General features: G+C 46.0%; 1 protein-coding gene across 1 annotated transcript in view; it reads left to right on the top strand.

Moving 5' to 3' along the window:
- LOXHD1 (lipoxygenase homology PLAT domains 1) overlaps window positions 1-14,122 on the top strand; it is a 209,944-nt gene extending 195,822 nt beyond the window's left edge. Inside the window, exons 38-41 of the mRNA XM_050943268.1 lie at window positions 937-1,107; window positions 4,448-4,586; window positions 7,254-7,415; window positions 13,480-14,122. Coding sequence (XP_050799225.1) covers window positions 937-1,107; window positions 4,448-4,586; window positions 7,254-7,415; window positions 13,480-13,960 — 953 coding nt within the window. The 3' untranslated portion in view covers window positions 13,961-14,122. The remainder of the gene's footprint in view (window positions 1-936; window positions 1,108-4,447; window positions 4,587-7,253; window positions 7,416-13,479) is intronic.
- The last annotated feature ends 226 nt before the right edge of the window (window positions 14,123-14,348 follow it).

The raw sequence follows: 14,348 nt of genomic DNA, 5'->3' as shown, positions 1-14,348 counted from the left end.
GCCAATGCCGCACCTTTTTACTTGGCAGGTCTGCTCCTGGGTGTATTCCGTCCGCGCAGCCCAGTGAAAACACAAGAATCATTGTCATGTATCAGAGTGCTGCCTTATTCCCAACCCCAGACACAATGGGCCAGATTTTCAAAAGACAGAGTCTCCAGCTCTTCACCCTGGGTTTTTAAATTAAAAATGTAGGGATAATTAAAAGGATTAATGCAGATTAAGTGTATACATCTGTGTATCTCTTCTGTAGGGAGAAATCTCTTATTAGTCTGTATGCTTGTCACGGTGTGTGTGCACACACACATATGGTGGTCCCCATTTATAAAGTCCAATTTACTAACAGTTACATTGCCCTATACTTAGAATAGGAAATAATTAGTATTGCAGAGATTGCAGTGAGGTAAATCTTGGCTCTCTAGTGGCATCTATGATGTATCCACTGTGAACTCTCCTCTCAACACAGAACTAGCTCCAGCAGCCCTTCACAAGGATATCCGCAATAATAGCGAAGTGGGGTACAGAAAGAGTGAAAGAACTTACGGTCTAGTTCACCTAGTCTGACTCTTCCCCAACATGTGGGGAGCCTTCTTGGGGTCCAGAGGAGTGTGGGGGGCTGCTGCTGCCCTACAATTGGCTGCCCTGCCTCCTTACTCATGATATTTCTTTTAATGTAGGACCAGATTCTGATCCCCTTATTCCTTTTTGGAAACCAGTGAATCTAGTCAACCCAGACAGAGTAAGAGGATCAGAACATGGTCCTTATAGGATAAGCTCCCCAGGGTAGCGACCTTGTCTCCTCTGCCTCTGTACAGCACCAGGCCCGCTTATGGCCCTTTCTAAACAAATAATATACCTTTTCAGTGCCCACAGGTTCCTTCTGGCGATGGGTATGTCACCTAACCAAGCATTATATATTTGTTCTTTTTCACCAAAAAGGAGTTGCACCTGGCTGGCACTTGGAATACGTCGAAGTGAAAGACGCCACCCTGGATAAGACGTTCCGCTTCCAGTGTGATCGCTGGCTGGCTAAAGGTGAAGATGACGGTCAGCTCATAAGAGAACTGGCTTGCGCCAATAACGGCATCCTGGAACTGAAGGAGCGCACATGTAAGTTGAAGACTTTCTCTGAGAGTCATCGGGTGGCTGGAGTTATTGAAACTACTCAGCTGAGAGTCACCGAACTGGCACTTGGTACTTCTCAGGCTTAGTTTACCTCAGTGCCTGTCTATACACAGCACTGTGGTTTTATGAGAAAAAATTTATGAGGAGGAAACACACTGAGTCTCACTCTAGGCTGAAAGTAAAGATGGCACCATATGCATCTGTTGGTGCTGGCAATATGCAGAGATGATACATGGTTATGTCCTCATTAGAAATAATGGTCTTGAATCTTTGAGGTGAAAAATAAATTCAGTTTCCAAAGGCATACAGGTAACATTACCCCAGCTGCCTTGGGGCTGCAAGCTCGACTGCAGGGTTTAAAACCCCATAGCCCTGATTCTGCTCTGAGTTATTCCTGATTTGACACCAGGGTAACTCCACTGAGGTCAGTGGTGAGGGAGAAAGCATCATTATTTAATAGCTCCAACAAAAGTGCCAGGCATGTCACAGGTCCTTGTCCTGAGGAATTTGGAGGATTTATATCATGTCACCCAAGGTATGTCTGCACTTGGAGCTTGGGATGTAATTTCCGACTCGATGAGACATACCCGTGCTAGCTTTCATTGAGTTAGTATGCCAAGAACAGAGTGCAGCTGTGGTGATGTGACATCCCTGCTCTTAGGCAAAGTAAGCAGTCATGGGATAAGAGGGGAGGTCCTCTCATGGATCGGTAACTGGTTAAGAGACAGGAAACAAAGGATAGGAATAAATGGTCATTTTCAGAATGGAAAGGTCAATAGTGGAGTCCTCCAAGGATCTGTACTGGAATCTCTGCTGGTCAACATATTCAGAGATGAAATGGAAATGGGGGTAAACAGTGAGGTGGCAAAGTTTGCAGATGATACAAAGTTACTAAGATAATTAAGTCCAAACTGACTGCAAAGACTTACAGAGGGATCTCACAAAATGGGTGACTGGGCAACAAAATGGCAGATAAAATTAAATGTTGATAAATGCAAAGTAACACACATTGGAAAACATCATCCCAACTATACATATAAAATAATGGGGTCTAAATTGGCTGCTACCACTCAAGAAAGAGATCTTGGAGTCACTATAGACAGTTCTCTGAAAACATCTGCTCAATATGCAGCGACAGTCAAAAAAAAGGAAACAGAATGTTGGAAACCATTAGGATAGTAAGACAGAAAATATCATAATGCCTCTATATAACTCCGTGGTACACCCACATCTTGAATACTGTGTGCAGTTCTGGTTGCCCCAACTCAAAAAAGATATGGGAATTGGAAAAAACTGCAGAGAAGGGCAACAAAAATGAGTAGAGTTATGCAACAGCTTCCATATGAGGAGAAATTAAAAAGACAGAGTTTTCTGCTTAGAAAAGAGACGACTAAGGGGGAATGTGAAAAAGGTCTGTAAAGTCATTAATGGTGTGGAGAGAGTGAATAGGGAAGTGTTATTTACCCCTTCACATAACATAAGAAGTAGGGATCGCCCAATGAAATTAATTGGCAGAAGTTTTAAAACAAACATAAGGAAGTTCTTCACACAACACAGTTAACCTGTGAACTCATTGCCAGGGATGTTGTGAAGACCAAAAGTATAACAGGATTCAAAAATTAATTAGATAAATTCATGGAGGATAGGTTAATCAATGGCTATTAACCAAGATGGTCAAGGATGCAACCCCATGATCCGGTTGTCCCTAAACCTCTCACTGCCAGAAACTGGGACTGGGCAACAGGGGATGGATCACTTGATAGTTGCCTTGTTCTGCTCATTCCTTGTGAAGCACCTGACACTGGCCAGTGTCGGAACACAGGATACTGGACTAGATGGACCATTGGTCTGACCCAGTATGGCCGTTCTTATGTTTCTAAATCAGAATGAAAATTATTTTGATAAAGGATGTTGATTACTTTTGTTTTACTTTTTAATTTATTTTCTTCAGATGTTTAAAATACATCTGGAGGGGCCTCTCCAGTGCTCTGGGTGCCTGTCTCATAAATTAAAATTTACAATATAAGCATAGTCAACGGATTGTCCAAAAATACACCCTCCTAAATCCATCCCCTCCTCAGCAGACTAAACAAAGTACAGGGGGTGGGGGGAAGATGAGCTTTGCAGTATGCTCAAGAAGTTATCAAATCCAAGCTCTGACAGACCAGTAAGGAAGCAAGTTCCAAAATCATGGAACCCTCATGTCAGCAATTCCTTCTTATCTGTATTGAAAGCGCCTCTGATGATCTCATCCGTGGCTGCTTAAGACAGATTGAGAGGTGATCTCTCACGATACCAGGTCCAAAACCAGTTAGGGCTTTATAGGTCAAGACCAACACCTTGAATTCTACCTGGAAGCTTACTGGAAGCCAGTGCAGATTACAGAACGCTGATCTAAAGTGCTCCCAATGTGTAACTCCCCTTAATAGGCAGGCTATGGCACTATGCACTAGCTACTGCACTAGCTGCTGCTTCCTGGTGGTCCCAAAGTATAACCCCATGTGGAGCACCTCACAGCAGTTTAATTGTGAGGTGGTCAAGGAATGGACAATTGTGAGAGGATTCCCACAGGAGAGAGAAGGTTTTAAATCATTTTGCCAGTCAGAGATGGAAGAGAGCACTCTTCTCTACAGCCACTGCCTGGGCATTTAGGAGCTGCCCACGGCCTAATACCTCGGCCCCATATACGCACATATGAAGTGCACACTTGTTTTACAAATGGTGGTTGTGCTCCCTCAATGAGGGGTGTCCATATGAATTCCACCAGCTCCTCAGCTGCTTCCACAACCCACCAACACCATTTCAGTGTTGATGGAATTGCATCCATTCAGCTGTCATCCAAGCCGCACGTTCATCTGGGCACAAGATTATTTGTCCCACTGCTCCAGCCAGGTGAGACATGATGGAGACACAGATGTCATCAGCATACTGAATGCACTGCAGCCCCTGTATCCTCACTAACCATCCTAGTGGCCTCATAGCCACATTGAGCAAGATAGGGAACAATATCAACTGCTGCAGCACACCTGCCATCAGGACAGAAGGACAGCTGCTCACAACTTCCCTTTGAGTTCTCTGAAAGAAGAGAGCCACCCAAGAGTAGCCCCAGACACTCCTGCTCGTTGATCATCCTAAGCCTACTCTGTTTTCTGTTTATTCCTTCCCTGGGGTGAAATGTTGACCCCACAGGAGTCAATGGAAAAGCTCCCATTATCTGAAGGCCACAGTGACAGTCCAATAGACAAGTCTCTGTCTGGCCATTGTCATTGATTGCATCTGCTCTGCTCTGGCTATTTAATTTTGTGCTTTAATTTTGCCTTGGAAGCCTATGAGATCGTTGCAGTGACGAGTGACACAGAGGATGCAGAAACCAAGGAAAACATCTGGATCATCTTAGAAGGAAAGAAGTGCCGCTCAAAAGAATTCCTTCTGGAAAACTCCTCCAAAAAAAGGAAATTCACAAGGTAGGTGAGATAAGCCTTGATGAGTGAGCAGGAAGGGAATGTCACCGGCTGTGTCTCTCTTACAAAGGTGGATCCATAGAGTGGCATTAGGAGTGTCAGACCATTTCTTACTTTCCTTTCCGAAAGATACAATAGGTGGCAAAGTGGAAGAAAGAAGTAATGTTTGCCTCTGGAGGCCAAGTTTAAGATAGAGCAGAAATGTCCGTCTGGGCATTGGACATGTACATGTATGTGTGCGCATATCCTTCGAAACTTAAACAAGGGTCATGATACTTCAGGGGTTTGCCAGATGAGCTGGGAGGAGCTGTGGAAGAACTCATCTGAGAGGGAGGTGTTTTTAACATCTCCGACAGAAGGTTGCTGGGGTGGAAAAGAGAGATCTCTGGTATATGTCCTGGGTGCAAGAAAAAGGAGAGAGAGAAATGATGAAAGAAAACTTTATATTGCAGATATGAATGGGCGCTATTATGTGTAGTGTATAGAGTGACTGGCGGCACCTTTATGTAGATAAAAAGAATGAGTTCCTTTTCCACATTTGAAGTCTACACCTAAGCACACTAAGAACTGGTCAAGCCCCTCTAGTTATTAGTATCCATGAGATAAGTTTTGTGTTGTTTTTGTTTATGGACACTGTACAGAGTATGCTGCCCGTAGACCACAAAGAATATTAGAGTAGCCTGTTTGTTGTGGAGGGAGGGAGTGTTTTTCTGTCAGGAACTCAAGAGAGGTCCTTCCAAGGCAGGCAAACCTGTAAGTAAATTGGACGCTAATCTTAATGGCATCAGTGTGTATGTAGCTATTTTAAACATCAGTGACCCAGCAGCAAACAGCCATGATATGAGGAAACCTCCATCTGTTAACCAGTGCTGGCTCCTGTTATGAAGTGGTTTGGCACAGCTTGAGGACGGATAGGGCTGCAATAAAAAGAAACAACTCTCATATTTCACAGAATAAGCAGATTGTCTGTGATGGTCAGGAAGGAACCTCCTCTATTTACACAATTGGCCAGGGGTATAATGGAACTAGGATTCCTTCCTCTGGAGTATTAAGCATCGTCTACTGCTGGAGACAGACAACTGGATGAACTACTAGTTAAGGCTAAGTTTTAGTTAGGGGTATATAGTACAAGTCTATGGCCAGATCACGGTCAGTGAACAAAAAATCATGGCCCATGACCTGTCCATGACTTGTACTATATACCCGACTAAATCTTGGGTGCTTGGGGAGGGGGAGCTGGTTGGGTGGCCCCCAGACGAGCTGCACCCACCGCTGCAGAAGTCATGGAGGTCCTGGAAAGTCACAGAATCCGTGACTTCCGTGACCTCCCTGACAGTCTCACCGTCTAACTAACAGTCTAATCCAGTGGTTCTCAACCTGTTTATCATAGTGGATTGCATATGCAGCCCATAATATATTACATGGACCCCAGGTTGCAAACCACAGGCCTCCCTCCACCCCCAAAGAATGCACACAGTCGCCTATGCCCAGCACCCGCCTACCCAGAGACACCTCCACAGAGTGGGACCAGGAGTGAAGCCCTGGGTGCAGGGCTGGACAGCCGGGACTTGGACCTACCATGTTGGGCCACGCAGCCAGGCTGGACCCTACCAGCCAAACCCTGTTGTGTGGAGCTGGGCAGCTGGCAGCCGGACTGGGACCCCGCTGTGTGGAGCCAGGCAGCCGGACCGGGACCCCACTGTGTGGGGCCGGGCAGCTGGCAGCCAGATCAGGACCCCGCTGTGTGGGGCCAGGCAGCCGGACCGGGACCCCACTGTGTGGGGCTGGGCAGCTGACAGCCAGACCGGGACCCCGCTGTGTGGGGCTAGGCAACTGGCAGCCAGGATCCAAGGCTCCAGTCCAAGAGTGGAGCCCCACCTAAAACCTGCACCCCCGCAAACCACTAGTTTCCAGTGCCCAACCCCTTCACTGCCCAGATCCCCGCCGTAACCCTGCCCAGAGACCCACTCTCCTGCCCCCTGCCCTCCTGCAGCACTCACCAGCCTCCTGCTGGTAGGAACACTCCTGCAAGCTGCCTTATGCTCTCTCCTCTTCAGCCAGCCCCGTCCTCTGCCAGACCAGAGTGGCAAATTTTGAATTTTTTTTAGCTAGGCCGCAGCTGTGTGCTAACTGGGCTGCGGGTTGAGAACTACTGGTCTAATCCAATAAGACAGCTACTGAAGATACACAACAGAAGAGTTGGCTAAATGTTTGACAGAGATATGTTGTTCTTAAAAGCCCATCTTGAGAACAGCTTAAAAGCAGGAGGGTAGTTTGACTAGTGGTTTTAAAAGCAGCTATGCTCAGTAGATCTACAACAGATACAATATCTGTCAAGAAAAAAATGAATGTTTAAGGGGAAAATTAGTCAGTCATTCTCTAGCTTTCTCTATAACAAGGCAAATTGATTTTGGATGTGAAGTAGCTCAGACATACCCTGGAAGGTCCTAGTAGTAGTAATTTAAAGCGTCACCCTAATCAGGAAAAATACTGAATTTAAATACGGAAATTATACTTTGTGTTAAATAATTATGGGTTAAATCAAATGACTTTAAATGCAGGTTTGTTTTATATCTTTCATAGCTGCGCTCAAATTACTTAATGCCAACATGACACAAGTCATTGCCGGTCTCCAAGATGTTAATTGAAACTCTTCTATGTTTCCTGCAGGGGAGCAACAGACAAATTTCTATTTTCCTCAAAGAATGTTGGTGATATTGCAGCCATCTGTGTTGGTCACTGTCCAAAAGATGGAAGGAAGTCAGCCACAAAAGCTGATGCATACTGGCATGTCCGAGAGATAATCATAACAGAGATGGAACTTTGCAACAAGTAAGTTGCTTCCATCAAAACAGATATGCAGTATGCAATAAAGAACTCCAGGGGCTAAAGGAAGAATACTATTGTAACCATATTTCTGAGGTTCTTCATAGTTAACATTTTCCTAGCCATGCATGTTGAGCCTTAAAAATTCTTAGCGTGTTTTAAAACTAAGGGCAAGATATTTAAAACATTTAGGAGCTGCCGCAGACAAGTCTAATTCGCATGCATGGTTTCCATGTGTATGATGTAAAGTATTTGCATGTGCAGATGAATGCACAGTCATAAAAGAAATCAGCATGTATTTTGCAAAAAAAACCCAATAACCCTGCACACCTAAACTCGTTGAAAATCTAGACCTGGTCATTTAGATTCTATGGCCACTTTTCAAAGATTGGCCTCTAAACTGCTTCAACATGGGAGAAACCTCAGATTTGACTTCCTTTGCATTTTGGGATGGTTCTAGTATGACTCCTTGAATCCAAAAGCACCTCAGGAGTCATCTACAAAACTTTAACAGGGAGACACACCTCTTGAGCACCTCCTGCTGCTATGTGCAGTATTGATAGACTTGCTTGGCAGGTCTTCTGTGGCTTGGCTCTCCAGCCAAGTCTAGATGAACACCTTCTGGGGTATATACCATCTGATAGATAAACAGTCTATCTGCCCTTAGTAGGTGCCTTCCGCCCTTTCTTTGGGCTCCCAACCCAATCCTGTCCACTTTGTGGGTTTACACCACTTTACTTCTAGCCAGTAGCAGAACCCAGCCCAATACTCCAGGTTCCAACCCAACGACCCTATGAACAGCCACCACATATTGCTCAATTTCAATTAGCTGCCACTTCTTTCCTTGGCCTCTTCCTACCTGTCCCGTTTTAGTTTCACCCTTATCTCAGGATTAAGGTCTTATGTCCTCTCTTCCTGCCAACCCAGCTAAGCAAATGCAGCCGGTAACAGACTCTGGCTATCCTGTGAGCTCCTAAGGCCAGAGAGAAGCACCCCACCTTGCCTCTCTAGTCCCAGCCAGGAACTGACCTGCTTGGGGCCTGCAGTGCCTTTTATCTGAGTCTGCTGGGCTCTGATTGGCCGCTTCCATGCAGCCTCGCTAGGCATGTCCAGGATCCACCCTCGGTTCTCCTTTCCTGGGGCAGGATGATGGGGCCTCCAGGAGGGCGCCACAAAGGCCCAGTTTACCCTGTCACAAAAACCAAAAGATATTTTTATTCTCTGGTTTGGAGATGGCAGAAACCTTCCAAGACTTTCAAGAGACTTTAGATTATCTTGGTGATCTTGTGTGATTGGCTAACCTCTCAGCACATCAGCTCCCTGGCCCTGTCAGTCTGAGCCCTTCGTTTGGAAGTGGCAATGTTCATGCAGAATTAATGAGCTGCTAGCGTGGAGAATAGGCAGGAAAAGGAAAAGAATGGTCATCCAAAGAGCAAATACCTACTAGCTGTCAATCTTGGGCCAAAATAGCTAAGCAAGCACATCCAAACTACTAATGAATTCCTTTTCTTGTCTGTGGTATTTCCACTACCGTTAAAGTATTTAACTTTAAGGGTTTCATTCCTAATGAGACAGTTTAGTGTTTAAAAAGAAATCCTTGACGTGAGATTTTCATGTTAAGTGTCTCGTCCAGCAAATTAATCAACAGCTAAATCAAATCAGCCTGTAGAAGAGCCATGTTAATATTTGCAGAATGAAAACTCAGTCAGTCATAGTCTTGTCTCGCAATCAAGGGAAACCTGTGGCTTTTAACGCCCGACCCTGCAATCACAGCCACATGCCCAAGGCTATTGTGCATCTGAAGAGCCTCACTGAAACCAATGGTTGGTTTCAGAGTAGCAGCTGTGTTAGTCTGTGTCCACAACAAGAACAGGAGTACTTGTGGCACCTTAGAGACTAAAATCTATTTGAGCATAAGCTTTTGTGAGCTACAGCCCACTTCATCAGATGCATGCAGTGGAAAATACAATAGGAAGCTATATATATATATACACAGAGAACATGAAACAAGGAGTGTTACCATACACACTCTAATGAGAGTGATCAGTTAAGGTGAGCTATTACCAGCAGGAGAGAAAAAAACTTTTTTGTAGTGGCAATCAAAATGGCCCATTGGCAGCAGTTGACAAGAAGATGTGAGGAACAGTAGGGGGGGAAATAAACATGAGGAAATAGTTTTACTTTGCACTGCATGCATCTGATGAAGTGGACTGTAACCCACGAAAGCTTATGCTCAAATAAATGTGTTAGTCTCTAAGGTGCCACAAGTACTCCTGTTCTTTTTACTGAAACTAATGTGGCCCCAAGTGGCAAGGGTCTTCTTAAAGCACAATTCAAGTCTTTTATTTAAACATGACATAGTACAGCAACAAGATTCTGCTGTAAGTTGCAGCCTGTCACAGCCCGTTCTCAGGGCCGGTGCAAGGGTGTTTTGCGCCCTAGGCGAAACTTCCACCTTGCGCCCTCCCCGCGGCATCTCCCCCCCTCCGCCCTGAGGCACGGCAGCTCCCCCCCTCTGCCCTGAGGCACCCCCCCTGCCCGAGCTCACCCTTGCTCTGAGCACGAGCACCCCGAGCATGCCGTGGCTGCTTCACTTCTCCCACCTCTCAGGCTTGCAGTGCCTACGCTGATTAGCGCCGCAAGCCTGGGAGGTGGAGAAGTGAAGCAGCTCACCTCTGCCCCGCCTCCTCCCCGAGCACGCCATGGCTGCTTCACTTCCCCTGCCTCCCAGGCTTGCGGCGTCAATCAGCTTAGGCACAGCAAGCCTGGGAGGTGGGAGAAGTGAAGCAGCCATGGCATGCTCGGGGAGGAGGTGGAGCAGGGGTGAGCTGGGGCGGGGAGTTCCCCTGCGTGCCGCCCTCCTCCCCACTCCTTACTTGCTGCAGGCGGTCCTCCCCGTGCTCCCCTGCCCCAGCTCCCTCTGCCGAAATGCCAGCAGTGACCGGAACGGCTGAAGATCCGGCCACCGCGGTCGCTGCCGAAGAAAATGGCCCCTGGCGGTCACCTAAATGGTTGCACCAACCCTGCCCATTCTGCCCAGCACTAGCCAGAACCCTTCCTTCTTGCATGTTCTCCGTAACCACAGCCCTACCTAGCAGCAGCTGCCCCACATTGTGAGATCAAGCATTCAGTATTCCCCATCCCAAAGGTTCAAAAATGATGAGAGGAGGCCCCGTGTTTCCCCTCTATCCCCTCCCCCCAAACCAGGCAAATTAAAAAGATTGCCTTAACAGTCATGATTTTATTTTAAATAATATATTTCGGTTCTTTGTCTTTGCCTTTTGGTTTTAGAGCTATTAGCATACAATTGGGTCATGTTTTCAAGCTTTTCTCTGCAATTTTGAGGGGTAGAAATTTACAAGAAAGCAAGCTGAGATTCTCATCTAATGAGACAATTCCCCAAGTCAAGGTTTTAAGGAAAACTTAGAATATCACAAAATCCACAATAAAAATCCCAAGAGCTGGCAACACGGCAATTGTGAGAGAGTTAAAAAAGTACCCTCTGGGAAGTACGTTCCCACCCCTGAATAAGGGCTTCAGGATTTCTTCTCATCAGACCCTCCCAGGGACAAAACTTCTTTCCAAACATTGGCAGGTATTTCTGTGATTTCAGATGCATTCAATGTGTACTATGGTACTGAAGAAGTCCTTTCCTCAGGTCTTAATTTTTCCCATGAATAACGCAATGCAGCTGAATTCCTTCAGGGAGTGCCTGCTGCTGTTTGGACAGGAGAGGGAGGAAACTCAGGTGGAAATGACTTGCATCATTGCAAATAAAATACCTCATTAAAAGCCCAGTGTCCAAACTTCTGGCTGATTACCAGACACACAGTTATTTATGAGTATGTTATGTGCTTCCTGTACATTGCCAGGGGCATCCCAGTGGAGTGAAGTGTTTTCAGCATCTGGTGCATATTTCAGTGCTTGCTGCTTCCTTTGTCTGTTCAGGATGAGCTGAGAGTTATAAATGAGGAGAGAGGGGACACACATACTTCCTCCCCCAGCCTTTTAACATTCCCTCTTTTCCTGTTCTCCCTCACCTCTGGCCCCTTCCTTGTCATCCCAGTGATGGTGATAGTTGTTGAACTTCACCTTAATGGGTGACAGCAGAGATGATGCACCTAACTTTGAAAACTTGCCCCTAAGTTGTTTGATTGTTTTAAATCAAAAAGCAGCAGCCTGCCTGCCCTGCTGGGCTCTCCGATAGGAGCCATTTATGATATTATTTTTCTGTGAGTGTACGTGACACTTGACAGGCAAATAAGATGACAAGAGCACCACATTCAATTCTGGCCTAAGTTGAGTGACTTCAGTTACCTGGGGACGTGTTGGAGTCTCCATCACTCATAGTCTTTAAATCAAGACTGGATGCCCTTTTAAAAGCAATGTTCTATCTCAGGGATAGGCAACCTATGGCACGCGTGTCAAAGGTGGCGCTCAAGCTGATTTTCAGTGGCACTCACACTGCCTGGGTCCTGGCCACCAGTCCAGGGGGGCTCTGCATTTTAATTTAATTTAATTTTAAATGAAGCTTCTTAAACATTTTAAAAACTTTATTTACTTTACATACAACAATAGTTTATTTCTATATTATAGACTTATAGAAAGAGACCTTCTAAAAACAAGAATTTGGCTCAAGGACCCTGCCTGAAAGATATTTTTAAGCTGGTCTAGGCATAGGGAGCAGCATAGTCTGTTGTTTTTGATCTTCAGCCCTAATGCCTAACTAAACGTGCTAGCGCAGCACTCCCGTCATTACACAACTCCCTCAATAATCCTCCCCTCGGGTTTGCAGTGGTGCCTGGCCTAGCTGAGGGCAGCACTGAACCTGCAACATGGTGGCCTCTCAACAGGTTTTCAACCTGGAAATCCAAAGAGGGGCTGTTCAGCTAAGAAGCCCCTTCACCTTGCTATGTTGCATGTACGAGATGGCAAATCTCACGTGCGGCTCTGGAAGATTGAAGTCATTTAAACCATCTGCTTGAAAGCATGGGATTTGAACAGCCGTGTTCTACCAATTTTAGGGATGCTGTTCACCCCGAGTTGCAATAGAGCTACAACAGCCTTCAGAATAAGTCCATGATATCCAAAAAACATGGGTGGTGGGCAAAGCCCTGCCCCCACTCGCTGCTGTCAGCCACCCCGCATGGCCCTGGTGAGGACTGCGGCAGAGCTCTCAGCCCTGGTTGGAACAACGAGCCTGGAGCCCCTCCCTTGTTCTGCCCCTTCCGCCCGTGACCCCGCCCATGGCTCCACCCCATTCCACCCTCTCTCGCTCCCCCCATTCACTCCCCTGTCCCGAGACCAGGAAAGCTCTGTGCCCCCACCTCAGTCGCGGAGTCGCAGTGAGGAGAGAGAGCTCCTCCAGCCCCGGGGCCATGGTGAGAGGAGACTTTTCAGGGGGGTCTCAAACCCACCACTGCCCCTCCTCCATGGTGGGGTGAGGGTTGGAGGGAAGGCTTAGCCTTCACTGGCCTCCATTATGCGCCACCTATGCCAAAAAAATCCAGTAAAAGCACAAGTAAAATGAGCTGCCTCCACTGTAATTAGAAAGTGGGGCAAGAGCTGTGTGAGGGCAAGACGGCAGTGGAAATTATTATGGTTTGGGGGAAATCTGCTGCCACAGGACTTTTGAACTTCAGAAGAACTGTAAGTGTTCATACACATACTGTGTAACTCAAGCTGGCTGTTTCATCTCGGCATGTTCAAAGGCGAGCTTATTACCTTGGGTAATGCTGAAATGTAGAAGAACTGGAAGGTTGAAGGGCTGAGTTGACTTTCTCTGACTTGAATTTGTGTTTCCAGGGAGGCTTCATATTTCAAACTTGCAAAATAATTGTCTATGTCCTTTAGAGAGCTTCCTGTAGCACACCGAGCAGTGCTGTTTCTTCAAATCCCAGAATCTTCAGTTTGAGTCCCAAGCAAGGATATGTCCCTCTCATTCTAAATACAAGGTTGAAACATTAGTAGTTGGTGAATTGCTAAATCACCTGCCCCTATTATACCTGAGCATTCATAATACAAAGCAAATGGCCATATTATTAACACATTGTTAACTTTCCTTTGGCAGATATTTTTTCAAGTGCAATGCAAAAATTCCACTGAGGAACAAGAGGGGTGACTACAAAGTCTTTGAGTGTGCCAAGGTCATAGAGAGTTTTGCCAGCAAAGCCCGGAGCTTGGTGCCAGTCAAATATGAGGTCATTGTGGTTACTGGGTCTGAAAAAGGAGCTGGGACCGACGCCAATGTCTTTATTACCATCTTTGGAATAAATGGAGATTCGGGCAAGCGTGCTCTCAAGCAGAAGTTCCGGAACCTCTTTGAACGGGGCAAAACCAACAGGTTTTGCCTGGAAACCCTGGAGCTGGGGGAGTTGAAAAAAGTCCGGATTGAACATGACAACAGCGGCATAGCAACCGGCTGGTTAGTGGAGAGGGTGGAGATCACCAATTCAGCTACTGGAGTGACCACAATTTTCCCTTGTGGGAAGTGGCTGGACCAGAACAGAGGAGATGGTATGACCTGGAGGGAATTATTTCCAAGATATTAACAGGGATGCATCTGCAGCCTTTAAAAGGAGCTGCAATGAGGATATTTATATTCACTGCAGAGGGGTTTTTCTTACTCACGTCTTACACCATTTTGTATCCCGTTTTACTTTTTACGATACTGTATTTTATATTGAAAGGCTTTTAGTAGGAATATATACTCCCTGGATTAACATTTTATAAAAAGAATCACACTTTTTAAATAAAAATGTGTGAATGGCACAATTTTTCTGGTCCACTGATTATCCATATCAAATCCCCTTAGTTTGCGGCTCAAAGGGTGCGGTTTTATTTGCCCAACTACCAAGGCTGGAAACTCCAACAGAGAACTGATGATCAGGCTGGCTGCTCTTTTAAAGTAAAAGAGGCTCAAATAACAATTAAGCTGAC

Source organism: Gopherus flavomarginatus, chromosome 3 (assembly GCF_025201925.1).
Source record: "Gopherus flavomarginatus isolate rGopFla2 chromosome 3, rGopFla2.mat.asm, whole genome shotgun sequence".
Lineage (NCBI taxonomy): Eukaryota > Metazoa > Chordata > Testudines > Testudinidae > Gopherus > Gopherus flavomarginatus.
The sequence above is the reverse complement of the archived record's forward strand: the minus strand, read 5'-3'. Positions and strand labels throughout refer to the sequence as shown.